Raw genomic sequence first — 27,594 nt, 5'->3', positions numbered from 1 at the left:
TTCCCCCCCACCCCACCCCAGGAGGATGGTGACTCTCTCATTAATACGAAAGATAAGTTTAAATATTGTTTAATTAATTGTTGCTTTGCCATATGATTTTTTTCTATATAAAGAAGGCTACCCATTCTTCTGGCATCTTAGACTTGAGCTGAAAGGAAGGGCCTGACTTGATTTACCCCCAGCTGCAGGATGCAGGCAAATCACAGCCCCTCTGAGACGCATCCTTCCCTCTCTGCACATCATCTCCGGTCTCATTCAGCCTTAAATTCTCTTTCCTCTCTATGTATAATTTCCTCATTCCATACTTTCCTAGGTTCAAAACATACGTATTTTTCCAGATACCTTAACGTGTGTCTATCATTAACTAACATGCGGAAATGCATTCCATAGTAGGTTGTATGCAAACTCTCCACTGGGTTGAAGAGGTGGATGATTTCCAAGGGCTGCAAATTGCAAATCACCAAGAAGAATTCAAGTCCCCTGCCTGCTTACTGCTTGGCTGGCACAGTGTTTTATCAGATGTGGAGTTTGAATGCCTTTCTGTGTGGAAAGCATTCCCCAGTTGGCTCCAGATTCCTCTACAGTCCATGATCCAGTCTAATATACTGGGCATGTCACCCACTTTTATTTTGTGTCTGATTCCTGAAGACATTTAGATTTACAAATTCTGGTGTGCGCCAGATAGAGAATCAGGCCTGCAGGTTGAGACCAGGGGTCAGCCAACTTTTTATAAAGGACCAGATAGTAAACATCTTAGGTTTTGTGGTCCATACAATCTCCGTCACAACCACTCAGCACTGCCTAGTCAGGCTCCTCTGTCCATGGGGTTTCTCCAGGCAAGGATACTGGAGTGAGTTGCCATACCCTCATCCAGGGGATCTTTCCAACCCAGGGATCAAACCCAGGTCTCCTGAATTGCAGGTGGATTCTTCACCAGCTGAGCCACCGGGGAAGCCCAAGTAAAAAGGGAGCCATAGGTAATACATAAACAATGAGCATAATTGTGTTCCAATGACTTTGTATGGGGACATGAAAACTTGAATTTCATATGACTTTTTCCTGTCACAAAATATTCGTTTGATTTTTTTTTTAACCATTTGGTAAAAGCTAAGTATAAGGATGGTGTTTATTCCAGCAGGTCAAACTTGACCTATGGGTCGAAGTTTGCTAACTCCTGATTTAGATCATCGACCAAAAGCCCCTAATGCTTTTCCAAAGGATCCAAGAAAAATCAAAACAATCCTAGAGCTTTTAGACTAGCAACTCACTTCCAAGTAGATCTATTTTTAAATGCTTGGAAACTGTAAGCTTGAATTATACACATTACATGACTCTAACAAAGGCTACTTATTGGCTCTGATTTGCTCTGGGCCCTGTGGGTGGCTTTCTCCTCTCTTAAGCGCTCAGGGAAAAGGATGTTGGGGCAAGGACAGTACCTTGGGTTAGAAGCAACGAGAACAATCACTTGACTACTGTGAGGGGCAGTGAAGAAAGTACAGCCAGAAGCCAGAATGAAAGTGAAGGCAGTGGGAACGGACCCTGATTACACTTGGAATGTTTGTAAAGCAGTAAACATATATACTTAGTAGTTCTCCAGTACACACAGCCGGTTCAGGCTTCATGACAGTTTTCCACTGACTATCACTTCCATCTTGCTGAAACAGGGAATGCCTTATTTCTTTTCCAATCTTAGCACATGCTGGAGTGGTCTTCTGACCCATTTTTCCCACAATGGACACAGATTCATTCAAATAAATTAATCCTCATAATGCACTTGAAAGAACACGTGCCGGTGAATAACTAAACCACATTACCACACCCTCAAGGAAACTGCCTCTGATGCGCATTTGTCCTAACAAGCATAGAGAAAACACGGAGCTTTTCCTTGTCATCACTTCCCTCCCACCAGATCATCAAGCAGTGGAGAGAGGGCTCCAATGTAGGGAGAACAGAGAGAGGGGTTTCTGGTCTTTTTTTTTTTTTTACAGCTTTTCATGCTGTAAATTCTAACCATTCATTATATTTTTTAATGTAACATGTTTAAAAGAACACTTCTCCATACAGTCTTCATTGAGGTTAGAGAGGACTTTGCTGCTGTCTGATTCTGAAATAGCCCAGAAATCTTTCCGTGTTCTGGGAAATTCTGAGCAGGATTTGGTCTTATGAGAGACCTGGAGGATGAGCAGACTCAGTACACAGTTGAGGCATTTAAAAGCCTGGCAGCACAGGTAGCACAAAAGTCAGACATGACATTGTCCTTGCCCCAGGAGGCTCAGACTTCTTGGGTTTTGATAAAACCTGCATTTTGCCTTTTGCTTGAAAGTTCTGCTGAACTGGGTACAAATGCTTTTTAATCCAACAGAAGTTACAAAACTGTCGTTTTCAACTCCATGTCATTGGTATTTTCAGAGGATTCAGCTTGAAGCCCCTTCCTTGCGCATCATCCGCCTTGGGTAGAGCTGGGAATCCACGGGCTTGCTATATGGCCATCGGCTGCTGTGGCTTTTCAGCTTAGAGCTCAGGGAGGAAATATTTATACTTTGACCTTTGTACAGTGAATCTGTGTATAAAAATTCATTTTGCCCACATCGGGTTTCCCGTAAGAGCAGGTAGATTGTACATGGCGTGTCACTGCTGCTCTGCTTAGAGAGCAGCAAATAAAATCTTAGTCATGTATAGATTGTCACAGGGGTGATAGCGGTATTTTGTTGTTATTCTCATTATTTTCACATCTCTGGCACAGGTTAGGAGAAGCTGGGGGAAGGAATCATTTCTGGATGACTCAGCTGCACCACACTGGGCAGCTCCCAGCCCTTGGAGCCTCTCTCTGGGTTCCATGAAGGTGAGGACAGGAGTGAGACAATATTCACTCCTCACACCTACCTAAGGAGTGTCTGGAGACTTTTGTGGAACCCAGAGTTTGTTCCCTGAGTCTGTGAAGCAGCTGCTTTGGGCTGTGCTTGGAAAGGTGTGAGGAGCAGGGATGCAGGTACCCAGAGCTGGGGGTGGGTAACAGTCACAAGAAGAGCAAGCGATTCTCATCCAAAGTAGCTCCTTCTGCCTTTCTGCTTGTGTGTGTCCCTCACAAATGTGGACACAGACTCTCCCCTGCCAGTCTAGGGGGCAGGAGGCCCCCAGTGCTGGCCTGATCATGTCTGGAGGGCGAGGCTTAGCTGCATTTTAAGTGGGACAAGGAAACAGGAGCAGGAATGTGAGGAGAGCAACGATAATGGAAGGGATGTGGAAACACTGAGGAGTGTTAAGCCTGTTTCCTCATTTGTAAAATGGGCCACCTTCATGGGCTGTCATGTAAGAATTCCATGAGATAATACATGTGAAACCATTGTCTGTACATGCACTTTTGTCATTCAGTTCACTTCGATTCAGTCGCTCAGTCGTGTCCGACTCTTTGCGACCCCGTGAACCCCAACACACCAGGCCTCCCTGTCCATCACCAACTCCCAGAGTCCACCCAAACCCATATCCATTGAGTCGGTGATGCCATCCAACCATCTCATCCTCTGTCGTCCCCTTCTCCTCCTGCCCTCAATCTTTCCCAGCATCAGGGTCTTTTCCAATGAGTCAGCTCTTTGCATCAGGTGGCCAAAGTATTGGAGTTTCAGCTTCAACATGAGTCCTTCCAATGCACAGCCAGGACTGATCTCCTTTAGGATAGACTGGTTGGATCTCCTTGAAGTCCAGGGGACTCTCAAGAGTCTTCAACACCACAGTTCAAAAGCATCAATTCTTTGGCACTCAGCTTTCTTTATAGTCCAACTCTCACATCCATACATGACTACTGGAAAAAACATAGCCTTGACTAGACGGACCTCTGTTGACATAGTAATGTCTCTGCTTTTTAGTATGCTGTCTAGGTTGGTCATAACTTTCCTTCCAAGGAGTAAGCATCTTTTAATTTCATGGCTGCAGTCACCATCTCCAGTGATTTTGGAGCCCAGAAAAATAAAGCCAGCCACTGTTTCCACTGTTTCCCCATCTATTTGCCATGAAGTGATGGGACCAGATGCCATGATCTTCATTTTCTGAATGTTGAGCTTTAAGCCAACTTTTTCACTCTCCACTTTCACTTTCATCAAGAGGCTTTTTAGTTCCTCTTCTCTTTCTGCCATAAGGGTGGTGTCATCTGCATATCTGAGGTTATTGATATTTCTCCCAGCAATCTTGATTCCAGCTTGTGCTTCTTCCAGTCCAGCGTTTCTCATGATGTACTCTGCATATAAGTTAAATAATCAGGGTGACAATATACAGCCTTGATGTACTCCTTTTCCTATTTGGAATCAGTCTGTTGTTCATGTCCAGTTCTAACTGTTGCTTCCTGACCTGCATACTGGTTTCTCAAGAGGCAGGTCAGGTGGTCTGGTACTCCTAACTCTTTGAGATTTTTCCACAGTTTATTGTGATCCACACAGTCAAAGGCTTTGGCATAGTCAATAAAGCAGAAATAGATGTTTCTCTGGAACTCTCTTGCTTTTTCAATGACCCAGTGGATGTTGGCAATTTGATCTCTGGTTCCTCTGCCTTTTCTAAAACCAGCTTGAACATCTGGAAGTTCACAGTTCACGTGTTGCTTGAAGCCTGGCTTGGAGAATTTTGAGCATTACTTTACTAGCATGTTAGATGAGTGCAACTGTGCAGTAGTTTGAGCATTCTTTGGCATTGCCTTTCTTTGGGATTGAAATGAAAACGGACCATTTCCAGTCTTGTGGCCACTGCTGAGTTTTCCAAATTTGCTGGCATGTTGAGTGCAGCACTTTCACAGCATCATCTTTTAGGATTTGAAATAGCTCACCTGGAATTCCATCACCTCCACTAGTTTTGTTCGTAGTAATGCTTTTGTCATTATTTTAGTTTATTTTAAAATTTGTATTTATTTATTTTTGACTGGGTATTTCCTCAGTTCTAGGGGCTGTTAATGAACTGGATCTTCATTGCGGTGCATGGGCTTCTTGTTGCAGTGGCTTGTGGAGCACAAGCTCTTAGGCATGTCGGCTTCAGTACTTGTGGGCTTATTAGCCTCGTGGCTTGTGGGATCTTCCCAGACCAGGGATTGAACCTGTGTCTTCTGCATTGGCAGGTGGATTCTCAACCTCTGGACCACCAGGAAATCCCTGCCATTATTTTAGAATAATGTGAGTTCTTCTTTTATGAGAAATATAGAAGAACCTAGGATTATTTCATCCAGATAAGAAAAGAGAAAGGCATGATGGCAGTCTTCAGATAGTTAAGGGACTATTATGTGGCAGAGGGAACAAACTAATTCTTAGGGTTGAAATATGGGCTTCACAGAGAGGCAGGTTCACATCAGTAAGCAGTTTATTACAAAGGATGCTCAGAAACAAGCAGGCTTCCTTGGCAAATATGGGGCTGTGCCACCAGACTTGTTCAGGCAGAAGCTGGATGGCCAGGCCCTCAGGAACTTGAGGGGAGATGCCAGCCCCTGGCAGGAGGTTGGTTGGATTAGATGCTCAGTTCTCTTCCATCTCTACAATGCCAGGAAACTTAGCAAGGGCTAAGGTTTGAATCCTCAGAGAGAACTCATGAAACCAGCAACAGCGCAGAAAAAAACTGGAAAATGTAGTCTCCAAGGCTCTTTGGGGATCCATTGGGTATAAGCTCATTTACCTAACAGAGATGAGTCTCAGCAGTTTCTTCATGGTATTACTTTGTTAGGGCTGCCATGACAAAGTTCCACAGACTGAGTGGCCTACTAGCGATCTCCAGCCTTTTTGGCACAGGGACTGGTTTGATGAAGGACAGTTTTTCCATGGATGAGATAGTGGGGATGGTTTCAGGATGATTCAAGTGCATTACATTTATTGCGCCATTTAATGCCACCACTGATCTGACAGGAGGTATTCGTCCATGGCTCAGAAGTTGGGGGCCCCTGGCTTTTAACAATAGAAATTTATTTCTCACAGTTTTGGAGTCCAGGAGTCCAAGATGAAGATGTTGGCAGAGCCAGTTTCTTCTGAGGTCCATCTCTTTGGCTGGTAGATGGCCACCTTCTCCCATCATCTTCACACAGCCTTTCCCGTGTGAGGTGTGACCTAATCTCCTCTTCTCATAAGGACACCAGTCATTGGATTAGGGCCCAACCTGATGACCTCATGTAACCTCAGTTAACTCTTTAAAGACCCGGTCTCCAAATACAGCTACATTCTGACTGAGGTACTGGGTGTTAGGACTTTGATCTCTGAATAGGGGCAGAGAGTTCAGCCCGGAACATAGAGGCCTTATCCTTTGAGTCATGGTGATTGGGTAGTCCACCAGGACCAGCCTGGAGAGTTTTGGTGACCTTTGGTGACCTTTAACCTCTGTCCCTGATTCCCTCCTCTTAGGTGAACGGCCCTTTCCCTGCACATGGCCAGACTGCCTTAAAAAGTTCTCCCGCTCCGACGAGCTGACTCGCCACTACCGCACCCACACAGGGGAGAAGCAGTTCCGCTGTCCGCTGTGCGAGAAGCGCTTCATGAGGAGCGACCACCTGACCAAGCACGCCCGGCGGCACACAGAGTTCCACCCCAGCATGATCAAGCGATCCAAAAAGGCGCTGGCCAACCCTTTGTGAGGTGCTGCCCACCTCAGCCAGGGAGGGACAGACCTGGAAGGACAAACTACTCCCAGCGAACAGACAGACACGTGGGAACCACGGCCCCCAGGAGGCGTGCTGCCAGTATAGGAAGTTGCTGTTCTTTGGTCTCTAGTCTAATTTTCCTCTCCCTGCATTGTTTTTAAAAGCACATTGTAGCCTGAGATCAAAGTCAACACTTGGTCCCCTTGCAGAGGCAACTCTGAACTGTCTCTGACTGTGGGAGGGAAGGCAAATGCTTTTTTTTTTCCCTCTCCTTAATTTTTTTGGGGGGTGGTGGTGGGTGGGGGGAGGGAGTAAGGCCAAGACTGGGGTAGAATTTAAAGATACAACACTGGTGTACATATGTCTGACTGGGTGAGTTGACCTGTGGCATCACACAGTGATTCTGGGCCCTTTCTGCTTGCTGTCTTTCAGAATTGTTTTCTTACCTTTTAATGTAATGACGAGTGTGCTTCGGTTTCTTTAGCAAAACCACTCTCTTGAATCACGTTACCTTTTGAGATACAAAACGCCATAGCACAGCTGTCTTTATGCAAGCAAGAGCACATCTACTCCAGCATGATCTGTCATCTAAAGACTTGAAAACAAAAAAGTTACTTATAGTCAATGGGTAAGCAGTCTGAATTTATACTAATCAAGACAAACCTTTGAAAGGTTACACTAAGTACAGAACTTTCAAACCTTGCTTTGTATGAATTGTACTTTTTGAACATAAGCTGCACTTTTATTTTCTAATGCAGAGGATGAATAAGTTAAATACATGCTTTAAGGATAGAAGCAGACATTCTGTTTGGAAACGCATTATAATCTGCTTATTTTACAGTACATGTTTCCCTGTGAAATGGCAAAGATGTGAGGGCAGAATATATACAACAGATGCTGAAGGAGAAGGAGGGTAGTATTTTTTTTTTAATTTAAAAAAAAACAAACAGAATTTTAGCTCTATTAACTTTTCCAAATTTTCCAATCCTTTTAATTAACCTCATCTTATTGTACCATAATGCCATGAACAGGAGGGCTTTGACTCTGTTGGGTTTTATTTGAATGAGTGCATAATGGTAACTAGCTCTGGGAACGTCTGCTTTTTGGGGAAAAGCATTGTTGGTTACCATCTCATATTCCTACAGAACTCCCACTAACAGGTGCAAGAGTTATGTAAAAAGAAAAGGGGGGTGAAATGTGAAAAGAAAAATAATACATCCCTGTAAGTAGTGAGTGCTAAGGGAAAATACCACAATGATTTCAGAGGAGACTGCAGAGTCGTCTCTTTCGGAAAAGGAAGGCACATGGAACATGCAGGGATGAAAATACATCACTGTATCTTTTACATTTTACATCAGTAGCCTCACCACTATAGGTCTTGTATCCAGGTGTCTAAAATGGCCTCAACCACTACATCCATAATATGCCATTTATCTGATAACATAATTTTGGCCTTTATGTGGTCAGAAAAATGAACTGAGTTTTCATCATTAAGAAGAAACCTCAAATAGGGGATTCAACAGTGATGGTGGGGGAAATGTTTACATTTCTTTTTTTCATCAGAAGCATTTTCTGACAATTTTATCTAATATTTAAAACAGGGAGCTATGGTGCACTCTAGTTTATACGTGTGCTATGAGATGTGTTGTGTAAACCTGGGGTGCCCACCTATTGGTGAACTCATCATTTCACCTGACACATGCTTGTTTCCAGTTCAGAACCAGTGTGGGCTCTTGCAGCAAGCATGGGTCACAGCTGATTCCAACTTCCAGTACAGTAGCCATCACCTGCACGGCGTTTTTCCTTGATTTGTTTAACCAGTGTAGTTGCATTAGTAGTTCTATAAAAAGAACTGCTTTTAACATTAGGGACTGGGATCAGTCCATGGGATAAAAAGGAAAGTGTTTTCTCACGGGAAAACATGTCAGGAAAAATAAAGAACACTTTCTACCTCTGTTTCAGATTTTTGAAACGCTTATTTTAAACCAAATTTTAATTTCTGTGTCCAAAATAAGTTTTAAGGACATCTGTTCTTCCATACGAAATAGGTTAGGCTGCCTGTTTCTTACTGAACTCATGGAATGGTTCTGCTTGTGATCCTCTGCACGCTGCCTTTTAATGAGTGAGGAGTTTGGGGTTGCCTAGCAACCCACTAACTTGTACAAACTCATCTTTCCCTCACAGAACGAAATGAAGGAAAACCAAGCAAAGTCAGTGAAAGACAATCTTTATAGTTTCAGGAGTAAATCTATATATGGCTTTTGTCCAGCACTTGGATGGATGTAAATGCAGCAACTTGTTTAAAAAAAAATGCACAATTTACTTCCCAAAAAAAGTTGTACTTGCCTTTTCAAGTCGTTGAAGAACTCACATTTGATATTCTCTTATATGTTATAATAATATAACGTATAAACTCAAGGCTTTTTATTCTTTGTGATAACTCCTGTTTTAACACATAACAAAACAGGAACCAGCATTCTAATTAGATTTACTCTATCAAGATATGGTTCAAATAGGACTACTAGAGTTCATTGAACACTAAAACTATGAAACAGTTACTTTTTATATTAAAAAGACCATGGATTTAACTTTAAAAAATCCAAATGCAGGATAGTAATTTTTGTTTACTTTTTTAACCAAACTGAATTTTTTGAAAGACTATTGCAGGTGTTTAAAAAGAAAGAGAAATTGTTCTATCTAATACTGTAAGTAGTTGTCATATTCTGGAAAATTTAATAGTTTTAGAGTTAAGAGAACTCCTCTCCTTGGTTAGGGAAGAAGAGAGCCCTTCACCACTGTGGAACGATGCCCTGGCTTTAAGGTGTGTAGCCCTACATCATGCTTCTTTTGAGAATTATATTTGGTAGTTATAATTACAGAAACTGATTAGTTGTCAGTTGCAGGTAGATTTAGCACAGTACTCATCACTCTGGATAGATTGAGATGTTCTTTCACAACAGATAAATGATCTGTAACACTGTAAGATACTGATCTTTACAACTGTTTAATCAGTTTTATTTTTGTACAGTATTAGTGACCTAAGTTATTTTGCTGTCCCATTTTTGTAAATCAAATGAAATTATAAGAGGATTCTGACAGTAGGTATTTTGTACATATGTATATAAGTTGTCCAAATAAAAATAATAAATGATAAAGATCAAATTGTTCCAGCCATTTGTGTTCTAAGAGGGGTGTGTTTTTGTCATACTGGAGGTTACCTCTTTAACCAGTGTTCCCAGGGTTTTATGATGAGTACAAAGATGATTTACTTAGGCCCTTCAATGTGAGATATTTGTGTAGACCTGTCTGTATTTACTATTCACAGACCTCTGAGGAAGGAGATGGAATGGAGGCTGCATTAAACTACTGTATTATACTGGAGGGGAATATTTATATTTTTCAGGTAAATCACTTAAAGAGGTCTATAAAGCTTTAACTATTCTGGGGTATACTAGGAACTAGTCAGAGAACATTACTCAGATTATTCTCTTGAGATATGGTATTGATAAGAACTCAAATTGGAGTCTCAAAGGCAAAACAGTAAAACCATAAAACCAAGTGAAGATGAACACCAAAGTGTGTGTATATGTGTGTGTAATTTCATCTAAATATTCTAAAATCTAATCACAATATAATCTAGTATAAGTAGATACTAGCTAGCTAGTATTTATTAAGCTTTCATTGTGTGTCACAGTGCCAAGCGTTCAGTGCTTTTTTTTCTCATTTTATCTTTACAGCAGCTCTGTACAGCTCCTTACAGAAGATACCACTGTTATCCACATATTTCAGATGGAGGAAATTACTAACTTGCTAACACATTCTAGTAAGTGGTGTAGACCATATTTAAATCTGGATCTGCTGAACCGAAGCCTCCGTCTTTCTGTGCCTACTACAGCAGGTTATTCACATTTGATCCATGTCATTGAGCAACTGTTAGTGCCACGCATTGTTGTCACCGAGGACACAAAGGTGACAAAAGCACACAAAGTCTCTTCATTCGAGGAGTTTATGAGTTAGGGGATGAAAACCCCAAAATGAGTAAACAGAGTGTCCATATAATTTCAGACGGTGGTAAGCAGTGCAATGAAAATAGAGTTGGGTCACTTGGGTGTTGGGGAACGCCTACTTTAGGTTGAGTCTCCCTGGGAGGACTTAAACGTATGAGCTGGGAGCTGGGTGACACAGAGGAGCCAGGCCTGCAGATATAGAAGAAGTGAGAAGAGCCAGTGCGAGGAGTTTGGCAGGAGGGTGATCAGGATTTTGGAGGAACTCGAGGAAGGGGTGGCCGGAGTATAAACAAGGAAGATGAGAGTGGATGGGGTGGTTGGCACAGGCCAGATTATAAGGCCTGTATCGCAGGTTACAGTGTAATGTTTGATTTTGATTCTCAGAGGGGGAAATCTCATGGAAGGTTACAAGCAGAAGAAGGTTATGATCAGATACACGTTTTTCAAGAAGCTCTTTCTGGGTGTGGGTAGAAAATGGATTTTAGAGGGGCAAGAATGGAAGCAGGGAGACTGGTATTAGTCCAGGCAAGAGATGATGATTATTTGGCTCAGTGGCGGTAGGAAGAAGTGAATAGTTCCAAAAATGCCTTGGGGGAAGAATCATTTGGACTTGAAGATGTTAGGATGTCAGGGGTGAATGATAAAAAGCTCCAGTCATGACCCTCAGGTTATTATGGGCTGAGCAACAGGTTAATGCAGTTGGATGAGGTGGAGGAAAGGAGATGGCTGGTGTGAAGGAAAGTTGTAGACTCGTCTGTGGACATATTGCCCGTAGACATCACAGGGACGTGTTGAGAGAACAACAATTATACATACTAGTTTAGAACTCACAGAAGTGTGGACTGGAGATTTGGAAGTCACAGGCATGTTTGAGGTAACTGAAGCCACAGGAATGGGTGGGATCACCTGTGGTAGAATAGAGAGAAAGTCTAGAACAGAGGAGAAGGGAGGGGGACAGAAAGGTAGCTGAAGAAGACACAAAACTTAGAAAGCTGCAGGGTCCTAGAATAATGCACTGGGATTCCCAGGTGGCTCAGTGGTAAAGAACCCGCCTGCCAAACAGGAGATGCAGGTTCGATCCCTAGGTCAGGAAGATCCCTAGGTCGGAAAGATCCCTTGGAGAAGAAAATGGCAAGCCACTCCAGTATTCTTGCCTGGGAAATCCCATTGATAGAGGAGCTTGGTGGGCAACAGTCCATGGGATCACAAGAGTCGGACATGACTTAGCGACTAAACAACAACAGAATAAGGGACGGGGTGGGGGTGGGGGTGGGGGTGGGGGAAGATTAATCAATTCTGTTGAATGTCACTGGGAGCTGTAGTAAGACTAGTGCTAAAATGTGTCCAAAGTATTGAGATGAGGTATTTGAGGTAATTGGTGAAACTTATTAGTGCTGCATTAGAATAGTGGAAACAGACATCTGGTTGGGGAGGGGGAAGAGTAATTAAAAGGTACAAAATCATAAAATAGTTATTTCTCGTACAATTTGCAGAAAATTTAAAAAGCAGAAAGAGCCTTGATCAATACATAGCACAAGATAGGAAAAAGAAAGGAGATACAGAAACAGACAAAAATAAGGAGAGTAGAATCCACATGGCACCTAAATTTCCTTATTTAAAGTTAGATTTTCAGTTGAATCAAAATATGAAATTGTGTGTGTGCATATTTCACAAGAGCGTCACTTAAAATGAAATAACAAGGATTATCTTTATCCAGTAAAAATAAGTTATTTTTTTGTTGGCCTTTGCCTTGTTTAAGAGTTGTCATATTAAAATCAGAATAGAATTTAATGAAAAAATGGATGAAAGAAGGGATTACTTTATATACATCTTCAATATTCTATATTGAAGATGTAACAGTGGCTAGTAACATTCCATCAAAATACACGAAACAAAAAAAGCCAGGAGAATTTCATGAAAACTACAGAATTGCAATCTTACCTAAATAAGAGACGACTTTGGTAATATACATCTTTTCAAATATTTATGAAATGTGTTAAAAAATATAAGATACAAGACAATAAGTAACAGAGATTACACTTTCTGACTAGCAGGCAGTAAAGGGAACAATTCATAACAAGTTGTCACTCACCTAGAGCCAGACATCCTGGAGTGTGAAGTCAAGTGATCATTTCTATGATCAAAGCTAAGAGGCGGTGATGGAATTCCAATTGAGCTATTTCAAATCCTAAAAGATGATGCTGTTTAAATGCTGCAGTCAATATGCCATCTTATTTGGGAAACTCAGCAGTGGCCACAGGACTAGGAAAAGGTCAGTTTTCATTCCAATCCCAAAGAAAGGCAATGCCAAAGAGCATTCAAATTACAGTTGCACTCATTTCAAATGCTAGCAAGATTATACTCAAAATCCTTCAAGCTAGGCTTCAACAGCACATGAACTAAGAACTTCCAGATGTACAAGCTGTATTTAGAAAAGACAGAAGAACCAGAGATCAAATTACCAATGTCCACTGGATCATAGAAAAAGTAAGGGAATTCCAAAAAATCATCTGCTTCATTGAGTACACTAAAGCCTTTGCTGTGTGGATCACAACAAACTGGAAAATTCTGAAAGAGATGAGATGGGAATACCAGACCACCTTATGTTCCTCCTGAGAAACCTGTATGTAGGATAAGAAGGAACAGTTAGAACTGGACATAGAACAAGGGACTGATTCACAATTGGGAAAGGAGTACCTCAAAGCTGTATATTGTCACCCTGCTTATCTATAACTTATATATATATATATATATATAAGTTATATAACTTATATATAACTTAACTTATATGCAGAGTACATCATGCCGAAATGCTGGGATGGATGACTCACAAGCCGGAATCAAGATTGCTGGGAGAAATGTCAACCACCTCAGAAATGCAGATGATACCACTTTAATGGTAGAAAGCAAAGAGGAACTAAAGAGCCTCTTAATAAAGGTGAAAGAGGAAAGAAAAAACTGGCCTAAAACTGAAAATTCAAAAAATGAAGAACATAACATCCAGTCCTATCATTTCATGGGGAATAGATGGGGAAATAGTGGAAATAGTGACAGATTTTATTTTCTTGGGCTCCAAAATGACTATGGACAATGACTACAGCCATGAAATTAAAAGATGCTTGTTCATAGGAACAAAAGCCATGACAAAACTAGACAGCATATTAAAAAGCATAAAATAGCTTTGCCAACAAAGGTCCATATAGCCAAAGGTACAGTTTTTTCAGAAGTCATGTATGGATGTGAGAGTTGGACCATAAAGAAGGCTGAGCACCAAAGAATTGTTGGTTTTGAACATGTGGTGCTGGAGAAGACTCTTGAGAGTCCATTGGATCTCTCTGGGAAATCAAACCAGTCAATCTTAAAGGAAATCAACTCTGAATATATATTGGAAGGACTGATGCTGAAGCTGAAGTTCCAATACTTTGGCCACCTGATGTGAAGAGCCAGCTCATTGGAAAAGACTCTGATGCTGGGAAGGATTGAAGGCAGGAAGAGAAGGGGGCAACAGGATGAGACGGTTGGATAGTGTCACTGACTCAGTGGACATGAGTTTGAGCAAACTCAGGGAGATACCGAAGGACAGGGAAGCCAGGCGTGGTGCAGTTCATGGGATTGCAAGGAGTAGGACACGACTTAGCATCTGAACAACCACAGCAACATCTTAATTCTTAACGAAAGAGAAAATACAAATTATAATCAGTTTAAGTCAATAAAAATAAGAGAAAAAACTATATATCCAAAATATACCCAAAAGCTTTACTTAGAAGGAAAATTCAGAGCCTTTGTTGTTCTTTAGTCACTAAGTCACGTCTGACTCTTTGTGACCCCATGGACTGTAGCGCGCCAGGCTTCCCTGTCCTTCATCATTTCCTGGAGTTTTATTATATGTTTTTATTATTATCCATTAAAAATAAACCAAACAATCAGTTCAAGAAGCAAGAAAGTGAATAAAATCTGGGAAAAGCATGAAGAAAGAATAGATTAAACCTAAGAGGTGGATCTGTGAAAAGACCAAAAAATGTCCCTTTTGACAAAGCCAAATGGCAAAAATAGAAAATCTAAATAAATGCATGATACTACAAATGAAAAGAGATTAACTATAGATATTATAATAATTTGGGGTATTTTGATTAAATGACTTTCTTAGGAGAAGAACAATTTTGATGAATAGTACAGTATAGACCAAAAACTATAAACAAAGTTAAACAAATGTCAGAGAATTTCAACACCTAGATAATTTTATAGGCAAAATCTTTCAAATATTTAAGGAACCAATATCTTCTTTAGAATTTAAACTGTTAGAACATAAAGCATAGAAAATGATGGGAAACAGTTCATTTAGGAAGCTAGTTTAATCCTGACTTAAAAGAATCGTCAAGAATATTTTTTAAAAGAAAAATAATATAGGAGAATTTGCTCTACCAGGAATTACAGCCCATTTTAAAGACATAAGAATTTAATATATAAGAGTGACACTCCAAGTCAATGGGGAAAGCATGAATTAGCCAGTGTTTAGCCAGTTAATTATCTAAAAACTATATACCAAATTAACTCCTATATTAAGTATTTAAATAGAATTATTAAAGCACTTGAATAAAATATAGGTGAAGATCTATATTCCTCAAATCATGCTTTGAGAAAGAACTCAAATATAAAAATCTAAGAGTAGAAGTCAATATCAGAAAATTAGTAGATTTAACTAATAATGTGAAGCTATTATAAAAAATTAGCCTAAACAAAATTGAAAGGTACAGATATGGAAAAGTGCACCTCAAAAGGGTTAGTATCTTTAATATATATCTTCTTACAGGTCAGTATAAAAAAACATTTAGAAAAATTCAAATAATATGAATTGACACTTTAAAAAATGATAAAAATAGTCAAACATTTAAAAATGTTCACTATGCTTTCAGTCAAAACCACAATATAAGAAAAATGAGTTACAGTTATATTTTGGAGAAGGAAATGGCAAACCACTCCAGTATTCTTGCCTGAAAAATCCATGGGCAGAGGAGTCATGGGATTGCAAAGAGCTGGACACGACTGAGTGACTGAGCACACACAGTTGTATTTGAGCAAACACAGTTGTATTTGCCTAGGCAATTAGTGAAGATTTAAAAAATAAAGCACCCATTTTGTCAGAAATTAGGAGAGATGGGCACATTGTTAGTAGGAACCCAGACTGGCACATGTTTTCTAGGAGACAATTGGGCCACAGAATTTAAAAACTACAAAAATGTTCTGAAGACTTAAAGAAGCAGTGTCTGGAAGGGAGGTTGGTACAGGGCATCCATGCTCCTTATATTGTCCCTCTCCAGCTCACTCAGGCTCCCATAATGTCCCACCTATATTCCTTGAATAGTCTCCTAACTAGTATAGTTTCCTCCGTATTTTCTTTTAACATGATCATCTGCTTTGCCACGTCGGTGTTCTAAATATAAACCATCTATGTTCTTTTGTTTTGCCAGTACCTCCCGTGTTCCTGTCACTTAAAGGATTAAGGTCAATATTCTTAATATGGCTTGCAAGGTTCTCCATGTCCTGACCCCTGCCAAATTCTCTAGGCATACCTTTTACCCTCACTGTTTTGCCGTCCACTCATAATACCCATCTGCTGATAATTTTTACAGATGTTACTTCTATTCATATTCTTTCAGTTAGTTCAGTCCTGTCCTCCCCGTCCCCATCACTCACTCTATTTCTTTGCAGAGAAGGCTCTGCGTGCATGCTTGCTAAGTTGCTTCAGTCATGTCTGACTCTAGAGTCCTGTGGACGGCAGCCTGCCAGGCTTCTCTGTCCATGGGATTCTCCAGGCAAGAATACTGGAGCGGGTTGCCTTTCCCTCCTCCAGAGGATCTTCCTGACCCAGGGATCGAACCTGCATCTCTTACTTCACCTGCATTGGCAGGTGGCTTCTTTACCACTAGTGCCACCTGGAAAGCCCTAGTGAAGGCTGTACCTTTCTTTAGAAAGCTTTCTATGACTTCCTGGGCTGGATTAAGTACCCTCCATTTGCTCCCACAAAACACATTATCTACTCCCCCACGATACTTTTGTGAAATTCATTCATGTCACTGTAAGTAGTTGTAGTTTGTTCACTCTCATTTCTCTATTCAGTCATCAAAATATTTCACAATTTTCACAATTGTTATTGAATAATTACTCCAGATACTGGGTAATGTGTGTAGTGCTTCTGTTAGTGTTCTTGTGCATGTGTTTTGGTAAACATGCACTCATTTCTGTTGGGTGTATATCTACGACTGTACTTGCTCAATCATAGGAGGAGGTAGGCAGAATAATAAAAGCAGCTGTTTAGAATCCTTGCCCTAATGATAGGTTTTCCAGGTGGGCTTTGTAATAGGGAGATAACCAGGTGGGCCTAATATAATCACAGCTGCTTTCAAAGCAAGTGCTTTCTTCCTCTGGGAGCAGACGAGGGAGTCAGATATGAAGCGCAAGGAATACTTGCTGCGTTGTTGGGGGCTTGAGGATACAGGGGTCCACCTTTCAAGGACTGGAAAGTGGCCTCTAGAAGCAGAGGATGACCTCAGCTGGCCCCCAGCAAGGAAACAGGGCATTGGCCCTACAACATCAAAATCCTGAATTTTGCCAACAGTGAGTTAGGGATGTGGGGTTCTCCCCAAAGCCTCTAGATGAGGACTCATCCTCCCCAACGCCTTGATTTCAGCCTTGTGATATTCTGAGCAGATCACCCAGCCACGCTGTGGTGGACTTCTGATCTACAGAACTGTAAGCTAAAAATAATTTTGTTCTTAAGTTTGTGGTAATTTGTTATATAGCAGTAGAATACTAATACGTAGAATTTCCATGTATTCGTTTTAGAAGACGCTGCCAACAGACATTTATGAGAGTTTCAGTCGCTCTATAAAATCAATATATGTTGCTTTTAGCATAGTCACAAAATACAAAGCATCTAGTAAAAATCTGCCTGATTATTGAACCTAAGTATTAGTCATTAGCAAAACAAAATTAAAAGTGAAATATAGCATTCAGTTTCTCATGTAAAATATTATATAAATTATAACATCCATTTCTTAAAAACTTTAAAAATATTCATATCCTTGACCAAGCAATTGCATGTTCAAGGAATTATCATGAGTGTCTGTGAAGGTTGAGTTGCAAAAATGTACCTGGTGGTATATATTGTTTATAATAGTGAAAACTTGAAAACAATCTCCATATTTAGTTCTAATGAACCCTTTAACAATGGAATATGGTACATCCATTACAAATGATACAGAACAGCTTTACACCAAAGATATTCTGTAGAACGTTAATTTTCCAAATGTTCTAGAAAGATTCCATGATTAAACAGGTTAAATCAGAGATACTCTGGGCAAAGTGACCCAGGTTTCTCTACTGGAGCTCTTTGCCAACCTTTGGTCTAATCAAACAGCCATTGTTAACGTCTGAGGCTGGGACAGTACAGCATTGCACAAATCTATTTGATTATGGTCAGTTTGCTTTGTTTTCTGGGACATTTTGCAAATTAGATTTTGGGAAATGACACAAAAACATGTTCATGATATATATATTTGGTGCAAAAAGTGGTATGAATAGCATAGTCCTACTTTAACATATAAAATGTAAAGGATATTATACAAAAATGTCAATGTGATTATGTTGATGGGGAGTTTTTATATCCCTTATCTGTATTTTTCTAAAGTTTCTATAAAATTAATATAGGTTACAATTGTAAAAAAGAGAGAAGAGGAAATACCAGAAGTTAATCTACCTACCATTTCTTGGAACAGCAGTGTTAAAGCCGTAGCCCTCGCACTGGGGTTTACCTGCTATATGGTCTGGCTGAATTAAATTAATGATCTGCTGCTGGGCTGCCTGTCTCTACCATGGCAGGCCAATCTGGGGCTCAAACGCTCCAGTCAGTTTGGGTTGATCTGGGGTGGCCTCTGGGACTGTTGCGCCAGGAGAGCAGCGAATTCTTGCATTCCCTCATCTGTGCTCTAATTCAGGCACGCCCGGTTGCCCTGGCACTGAAGGTCTGTCTTCCTGAGTTTCATCTCTTCCGAGTACAGCTTCTACTCCTCCGTTCTTCACTACCAACTCAGGTCTTCCCAGGTTGCAATACCACACTGAAGGTTTACTGAAAAGACCAACCCATGTTCAAACCCTACCTGAGGACCAGGTTGAGGCACTTAATCTTTGAGTCTCACTTTTCCTCAACTATGAAAAGTGTATATGTAATGCCATAGTATTAGTAACACATTATTACTTACACACATTGTAATAGTACTGTTGTGAGGAGTAAACCAAGATTTAAACACAGTACTAGGTTTTCAAGAAATATTGGTTCTTTCCATCTCTCACTCCTAGAGTTAACATGGCCATCCATTAGTAGTAAGAGCTACCACCTGGTTGCTTTCTCGTGGGTGGGGCCTGTTTTCTTTGCCTTTGTTTATGAAAGAACTTGAAGTAGGTTGAGCAGGTGTTGTTGACATTGGTGTCAGCAAACTATGGCCCCTGGTCAAATCTGGTCCATAGATCGTTTTTATCGTCTGCAAGTTAAGAATAGCTGCTGCAGTTTTAAATGGTTGAAGAAACCAAAGAGAATTTTATATCAGACACTTGATATAAAATTCAAATTTGAGTGTAAATTTTCACTGGAACACAAGCACTCACTTATTTGCATGTTGTCTATGACTGCTGTCATACAGTGTCTGTTGAGTATGCATGACAGAGACTGTACAGCCTACAAAGCCATGTTTACCATCTAATTCTTTGCAGAAAAAAAAAAACTACTGACCTCTACCCTAGGCTCTTTCTTTCTTTTGTTCTTTCTTAAAGTAATGTTTACTTATTTTGGCTGTGCTGGGTCTTCGCTGCAGCTAGGCTTTCCTCTAGCTGTGGTGCTCGGACTTCTCATTGCAGTGGCTTCTCTTCTTGCAGAAGATGGGCTCTAGGGTTCGTGGGCTCAGGAGTTGTGGCTCCTGAGCTCTAGAGCACAGGCTCAGTAGTTGTGGCTCACAGGCTTAGTGCTCCACAGTGGGGTCTTCCCAGATCAGGGATCAAACTCATGTCTCCTGCATTGGCAAGCGATTTCTTTACCACTGAGCTACCAGGGTCCTTAGGCTGCTTCTTAAGTATTTCTTAAAGACAAGCCTTAAGAGACATCGTGCTCATTCAGTTCAGTTCACTCACGTCTGACTCTTTGCAACCCCACCGACTGCAGCACACCAGGCCTTCCTGTCCAGCACCAACTCTCGGAGCTTGCTCAGGCTCATGTCCATTGAGTCGGTGATGTCATCCAACCATCTCATCCTCTCTCGTCCCCTTCTCTTCCCACCTTCAATCTTTCCCAGCATCAGGGTCTTTTGAAATGAGTCAGCTCTTCACATCAGGTGGTCAAAGTATTGAAGTTTCAGCTTCAGCATCAGTCCTTCCAATGAATATTCAGGACTGATCTCCTTTAGGATTGACTGGTTGGATCTCCTTGCAGTTCAAGGGACTCTCAAGAGTCTTCTCCAACACCACAGATCAAAAGCATTAATTTTTTGGTGTTCAGCTTTCTTTATAGTTCAACTCTCACATCCATACGTGACTACTGGAAAAACCATAGCCATGACTAGACGGACCTTTGTTGACAAAGTAATGTCTCTGCTTTTTAATATGCTGTCTAGGTTGGTCATAACTTTTCTTCCAAGGAGTAAGGGTCTTTTTATTTCATGGCTGCAGTCACCATCTGCAGTGATTTTGGAGCCCAAGAAAATTAAGTCTGCTTCCACTGTTTCCCCATCTATTTGCCATGAAATGATGCCATGATCTTTGTTTTCTGAATGTTGAGCTTTAAGCCAGCTTTTTCACTCTCCTCTTTCATCAAGAGGCTCTTTAGTTCTTATTCACTTTCTGCCATAAGGGTGGTGTCATATGCATATCTGCTGCTGCTGCTAAGTCGCTTCAGTCATGTCCGACTCTGTGCAATCCCATAGACGGCAGCCCACCAGGCTCCCCCATCCCTGGGATTCTCCAGGCAAGAACACTGGAGTGGGTTGCCATTGCCTTCTCCGCTGCATATCTGAGGTTATTGATATTTCTCCCAGCTATCTTGATTCCAGCTTGTGCTTCTTCCAGCCCAGTGTTTCTCATGATGTACTCTGCCCATAAGTTAAATAAACAGGGTGACAATACACAGCCTTGATGTACTCCTTTTCCTATTTGGAACCAGTCTGTTGTTCCATGTCCAGTTCTAACTGTTGCTTCCTGACCTGCATACAGGTTTCTCAAGAGGCAGGTCAGGTGGTCTGGTATTCCCATCTCTTTCAGAATTTTCCACAGTTTATTGTGATCCACACAGTCAAAGGCTTTGGCATAGTCAATAAAATATAAATAGATGTTTTTCTGAAACTCTCTTGCTTTTTCCATGATCCAGCGGATATTGAAAATTTGATCTCTGGTTCCTCTGCTTTCTAAAACCAGCTTGAACATCTGGAAGTTCACAGTTCACATATTGCTGAAGCCTGGCTTGGAGAAGTTTGAGCATTACTTTACTAGATGTGAGATGACTGCAATTGTGCAGTAGTTTGAGCATTCTTTGGCATTGCCTTTCTTTGGGATTGGAATGAAAACTGACCTTTTCTAGTCCTGTGGCCACTACTGAGCATTCCAAATTTGCTGACATATTGCGTGCAGCACTTTCACAGCATCATCTTTTAGGATTTGAAATAGCTCAACTGCAATTCCATCACCTCCATTAGCTTTGTTCATAGTGATGCTTCCTAAGACCCACTGGACTTCACATTCCAGGATGTCTGGCTCTAGGTGAGTGATCATACCATTGTGCTTATCAGGGTCATGAAGATCTTTTTTGTACAGTTCTTCTTTGTATTCTTGCCACCTCTTCTTAATATCTTCTGCTTCTGTTAGGTCCATACTATTTCTGTCCTTTATTGAGCCCATCTTTGCATAAAATGTTCCCTTGGCATCTCCAATTTTCTTGAAGAGATCTCTAGTCTTTCCTGTTCTATTGTTTTCCTCTATTTCTTTGCATTGATCACTGAGGAAGGCTTTCTTATCTCTTCTTGCTATTCTTTGGAACTCTGCATTCAGATGCTTATATCTTTCCTTTTCTCCTTTGCTTTTTGCTTCTCTTCTTTTTACAGCTATTTGTAAGGCCTCCTCAGACAGCCATTTCGCCTTTTTGCATTTCTTTTTCTTGGGGATGGTCTTGATCACTGTCTCCTGTACAATGTCATGAACCTCCATCCACAGTTCATCAGGCAATCCACCTATCAGATCCAGTCCCTTAAATCTATTTCTCACTTCCACTGTATAATCATAAGAGATTTGATTTAGGTCATACCTGAGTGGCCTAGTGGTTTTCCCTACTTTCTTCAATTTAAGTCTGAATTTGGCAATAAGGAGTTAATGATCTGAGCCACAGTCAGCTCATGGTCTTTTTTTTTGCTGACTGTATAGGGCTTCTTCATCTTTGGCTGCAAAGAATATAATCAATCTGATCTCGGTGTTGACCATCTGGTGATGTCCATGTGTAGAGTCTTCTCTTGTGTTGTTGGAGGTGGGTGTTTGCTATGACTAGTGCATTCTCTTAGCAGAACTCCATTAGCCTTTGCCCTCCTCCATTCTGTACCCCAAGGCCAAATTTGCCTGTTACTCCAGGTGTTTCTTGACTTCCTACTTTTGCATTCCAGTCCCCTATAATGAAAAGGACATCTTTTTTGGTGTGTTAGTTCTAGAAGATCTTGTAAGTCTTTGTAGAACTGGTCAACTTCAGCTTCTTCAGCATTACTGGTTGGGACATAGACTTGAATTACTGTGATATTGAATGGTTTGCCTTGGAAACGAACAGAGATCATTCTGTTGTTTTTGAGTCTGCATCCAAGTACTGCATTTCAGACTCTCTTGTTTACCATGATGGCTACTCCATTTCTTCGAAGGGATTCTTGCTCACGGTAGGAAATATAATGGTCATCTGAGTTAAATTCACCCATTCCAGTCCATTTAGGTTCACCGATTCCTGAAATGTTGATGTTCACTCTTGCCATCTCCTTTTTGATCACTTCCAATTTGCCTTGATTCATGGACCTGACATTCCAGGTTCCTATGCAATATTGCTCTTTACAGCATCAGACCTTGCTTCTATCACCAGTCACATCCACAACTGGGTGTTGTTTTTGCTTTGGGTCCTTCTCTTCATTCTTTCTGGAGTTATTTCTCCACTGATCTCCAGTAGCATATTGGGCACTTACTGACCTGGGGAGTTCATCTTTCAGTATCCTATCTTTTTGCCTTTTCATACTGTTCATGTGGTTCTCAAGGCAGGAATACTGAAGTAGTTTGCCATTCCCTTCTCCAGTGGACCACATTTTGTCAGAACTCTTTACCATGACCCGTCTGTCTTGGGTGGCCCCACATGTCATGGCTCATATATTCATTGAGTTATGTATATATATACACCCTAATATAAATATATATATAATACATAGATGTATATAATGTTTCTAACTAATTACTGTGGGTTTGTTTATCATTGGTTTTAATTGGTAGTTAACATGCAATGCCTTAGAAGACTGTCTTTGTCATTGCCCACCCCCTTGTTATTTAATTTATACACAAGCATCTGAGAAGATGCTGCTTCAAAAAGACCGTGTGATCCATTTGTCATTCGTGAATTCCTGTGCAGCGCAGCCCCTGTCACCTTCACATTTCTCTGTAGGAGAGATGTTCAGGTACTAATGGTAAGTATTCTGTTGCATAGTGCAAAGGGCAGTCTCTTAACAGGGACAGTTGGGTATCTTAGGTAGAGCTTTTGCAGATTTTTTTTTTCTCCTTCTCTGAGAATGGGTATTTTGGTAGAGACTCTGCAACCAATGCAGGAGACGTGGGTTTGATCCCTTGCTTGGGAAGATCCCCTGGAGATGGAAATGGCAACCCACTCCAATATTCTCACCTGGAAAACTCCATGGGCAGAGGAGCCTGGCGGGCTACAGTCCATGGGGTCACAAGGAGTCAGACATGACTTAGCAACTGAACAAAAACAACCAATCTGCAACCTGGCCAGCTCTGGCTACATAAATTACAGCTGTACCGGGCCTAAGTAATAGGAGGGTGAGTCCAGCATATTGTCCATTCTGTTTATAGTTCTATGAAAGTAAAAACCTGTTAAATGCAACTAACTCAAAGCAAAACAGTATACATATGAGCAGGATTGAAATGGCCATTGCCTAATTTTGAGTGATAATAAAGCCAAACTGAATTCGATTTGCTTATTCTAAAAGAGACCTTTCTGTTGTTTTCAGACAGGAAAAAACCACATGCAGAGCATGCAGGTTTTCTTCTGATGCCAGCTCTCAACAACCATATTTGCCCAGTTTGAGAATATGTTTGCTTTCTGTTAGTCTTTTCTGTTTCTCTAGTTGCAGCGAGTGGGGGCTATTCTTCATGCTGTGCTGGGGCTTCCCGTCGTGGTGGCCCCTCTCGTTGTGGAGTGTGGGCTCGAGGCACGTGGGCTTCAGTAGTTGCGGCCTGTGGGCCCTAGAGCATGTAGGCTCCAGTAGCTGTGGCTCACAGACTTAGTGACTTTGCAGTGTGGGGGATCTTCCCAGACCAGGGATGGAACCCGTGTCTTCTGCATTACCAGGCAGGTTTTTTTGTTTTTTTTTTTAACCACTGAGCCACCAGGGAAACCCCTCTTCTTTGCATTTTTACCAGCTGCAAACCATTAGTGTTTTGCAGAATTTCCTCATTTTCCTAAAACATCAGGATACCAGTCCTTCCTGACTTCCTTCAGCTCCTTGATTTCAGTGTTTGTCTCTACTGGGCTGTTCCCTCAGTACCCCCCTGCCTAGGTCAGACTTTAACTCTTTTGCATAAAAGTTCCAAATAGACAGAAATCTCCCACAGAGGAAGTCCTGAGTTGTCTATAGCTTCTCCAAGCTTTCATTATTTTCTAGGATCAGTTCAGCTGCTCAGTTGTGTCTGACTCTTTGCGGCCCCATGGACTGTGGCACACCAGGCTTCCCTGTCCATCACCAACTCCCAGAGCTTGCTCAAACTCATATCCATTGAGTCAGTAATGCCATCAACTCTAGGATACATTCAGTAATTTTTTTAGGATACATTCATTATATAGTGTTTATGGTCCCCAAGATTCCAGCTAACTTTAAGGGAGCCATGGATAAAGGCTTGTAAATAGCTTGTTTATCTTTCTGGGTCAAGATCAGCATCATGCAATGTATTGTTCCTAAGCACCTCTGGCAATGTCTAAAAATGTTTTCTCTCTTTATAGAAATCAAAGTCACTTTTTAAAAGCCTACCATCACTTTGTGAGTTTCTCTGCTGGTCTTAGGAAATCAGCTCTGGGCATCCTAAAAACTAATTTTGTTATCACCACCCATGGAAATGCCAGTTGGGCTCTGAGGAATTTACCTAAATGAGTCAACCTTTATGCATGCTTCAGTTCTGCTTATTTTTATTATCAAATTTTATCATTTATATTTTCAGAATCCTATGAAGAAATGTCTCAACATTTCAATATTGACTTTTTAAGTGTCCCTCAGTTTAAATATCTGAGCTTTTACATGTGTTCCAAAAGGCATTTCAGAACGAGGCTGCCTGAAGTTTACTTTGTTGTTGCTCAGTTGCCGGGTCGTGTCTGACTCTTTGCAACCCCATGGACTGCAGCACACCAGGCTTCTCTGACCTCCATCTCCCGGAGTTTGCTCAGATTCATGTCCATTGAGCTATCTAGCCATCTCATCCTCTGCCTCCCCCTTCTCCTTTTGCCTTCAGTCTTTTCCCAGCATCAGGGTCTTTTCCAGTGAGTCAGTTCTTTGCATCAAGTGGCCAAAGAATTGGGCCTTCAGCCTCAGCATCAGTCCTTCCAACGAATATTCAGGGGTGGTTTCCTTTAGGGTTCACTGGTTTGATATCCTTGCAAGGGATTCTCAAGAGTCTTTTCCAGCATCATAATTCGAAAGCATCAATTACTTTCACCACTAGACACATCCACAACTGAGTGTTGTTTCTGCATTGGCCCAGCTGCTTCATTCTTTCTGGAGCTATTAGTAATTGCCCTCCATTCTTCCCTGGTAGCATATTGGACACCTTCCAATCTGGGAGGGGCTTATCTTCCGGTGTCATATTTTTATTTTATTTTTTTTGCTTTTCATACTTTTCATGTGGTTCTCCAGGCAAGAATACTGAAGTAGGCTGCCATTTCCTTCTCCAGTGGACCACATTTTATCAGAACTCTCCACTATGGCCCATCTGTCCTGAGTGGCCCTGAACAGCAATGCTCACAGCTTCATGGAGTTACACAAGCCCCTTTGCCACAACAAGGTTATGATCCATGAAAGGGGAAGTTTACTTTAGAAACTGGCATTTATTTAATTCTTCTGGCGCTTCTGTGCTCCCTTGTCTCCCCCAAATACTATTTGAAATCTTAATGGATGATAATGTATACAGAAACACACCTGAAAAAAATAAGCTTGACATATCTGGGGAAATAGACTAGAAAACGTTGCTCATTTGAAAGTCAGAATAAGCTTCTTTTGTCTTCTTGAGATTAGGGGCGTGGTGGATGGGAGGAAGGTAGGGGAGGAGGGCTGAGTAAGCTACACTACAGTTTTGCATGAGAAAACGTTGTACATAAGAGAAATGAAGTATAAAAGTCACGTACTATGCATGTACTCAGATGAGGCAACGTTGATATTAACCATGGAAGGTTGAATCCATTTTTAAAAACAAAGATTTGGGAGCTCACTCTTCTGGTCTTCTGAGCACACAGTGTCACAAAACTACAGCTTTCTGTTTACTCTTGTCTTTCCCATGAGGCTGTTAGTTCCTTAACTGTGTAACTTCAGTTCAGTTCAGTCGCTCAGTCGTGTCTGACTCTTTGCGACCCCATGAACCGCAGCATGCCAGGCCTCCCTGTCCATCACCAAACTTAGTGTTATATATATATATATCATCCCTCCAACCCCATCCTTCGGAGGCTCCCATACCCTGTGTCTCTGAGATACTCTGGCCCAACCAAAACTGAGAAGAAGTAATTTTGTCTGCTGCATTTGCTAAGTTGGACTATATGAGTCTGGCCGTACAAAGGGCTATCTTCCCTGGCTGCATGAAAAAACTGCGTGCAGGAGAAAAAGAGGTAACATATCAAGGCAGGAGAGCTCAGAAGTCAAACAGGAGCCAGCCCCGAGGATACATGAAACCTTGAATACAGCTGAGCCAGTTTCACACTGTACTTCCTAGTTGTGTGTGACTGAATTTCCTGATTTGTCTCAGCTGGTTTAAATTTGACATCTATAACTTTGTTAACGGAGGTAAACTAAGGCAAGGATGAATTATCAGAAATTGAGTCAGGAATAGCAGAGGAACAGTGATTTGGAAAACACGTGCTCCAGCAAGCTGCAGGCCAATCTACTGAAGGCTGTTTTTATTGGCAGGGAGTGCAAAGAGGGGGATGGCCAACCACCATCCAAGCAGTGAGTTCATTGCCTTGAGGATGGAGAGAAATCCTTGGCGGATATTCATTGGTCAGGAGATAAATCTCCATTCTGTGAATCAAGTATTTGTTGATCTAGGTTGGTCATTGGAAACCAATGACCAACCTAGATAGCATATTCAAAAGCAGAGACATTACTTTGCCAACAAAGGTTCGTCTAGTCAAGGCTGTGGTTTTTCCTGTGGTCATGTATGGATGTGAGAGTTGGACTGTGAAGAAGGCTGAGCGCTGAAGAATTGATGCTTTTGAACTGTGGTGTTGGAGAAGACTCTTGAGAGTCCCTTGGACTGCAAGGAGATCCAACCAGTCCATTCTGAAGGAGATCAGCCCTGGGATTTCTTTGGAAGGAATGATGCTAAAGCTGAAACTCCAGTACTTTGGCCACCTCATGCGAAGAGTTGACTCATTGGAAAAGACTCTGATGCTGGGAGGGATTGGGGGCAGGAGGAGAAGGGGACGACAGAGGATGAGATGGCTGGATGGCA

General features: G+C 41.3%; 1 protein-coding gene across 5 annotated transcripts in view; it reads left to right on the top strand.

The window, feature by feature from the left end:
• KLF9 (KLF transcription factor 9) overlaps positions 1 to 27,594 on the top strand; it is a 101,654-nt gene that overhangs the window by 20,156 nt on the left and 53,904 nt on the right. For 3 of the 5 annotated variants that reach the window (XR_011568054.1, XR_011568053.1, XR_011568052.1), the window contains exons 2-4: positions 6,360 to 7,223; positions 9,921 to 9,998; positions 10,333 to 10,418. Coding sequence is in view for 1 of the 5 variants with exons in the window: in XM_019966054.2 (XP_019821613.1) it covers positions 6,360 to 6,589 (230 nt within the window). In the remaining 4 variants the exon portion in view is untranslated. Of the gene's footprint in view, positions 1 to 6,359; positions 9,758 to 9,920; positions 9,999 to 10,332; positions 10,419 to 13,396 lie in introns of those variants that run through there. The other 2 variants (XM_070794645.1, XM_019966054.2) reach the window with 2 other exon arrangements.

Source organism: Bos indicus, chromosome 8 (assembly GCF_029378745.1).
Source record: "Bos indicus isolate NIAB-ARS_2022 breed Sahiwal x Tharparkar chromosome 8, NIAB-ARS_B.indTharparkar_mat_pri_1.0, whole genome shotgun sequence".
In the NCBI taxonomy this organism is placed as follows: domain Eukaryota; kingdom Metazoa; phylum Chordata; class Mammalia; order Artiodactyla; family Bovidae; genus Bos; species Bos indicus.
The sequence above is the reverse complement of the archived record's forward strand: the minus strand, read 5'-3'. Positions and strand labels throughout refer to the sequence as shown.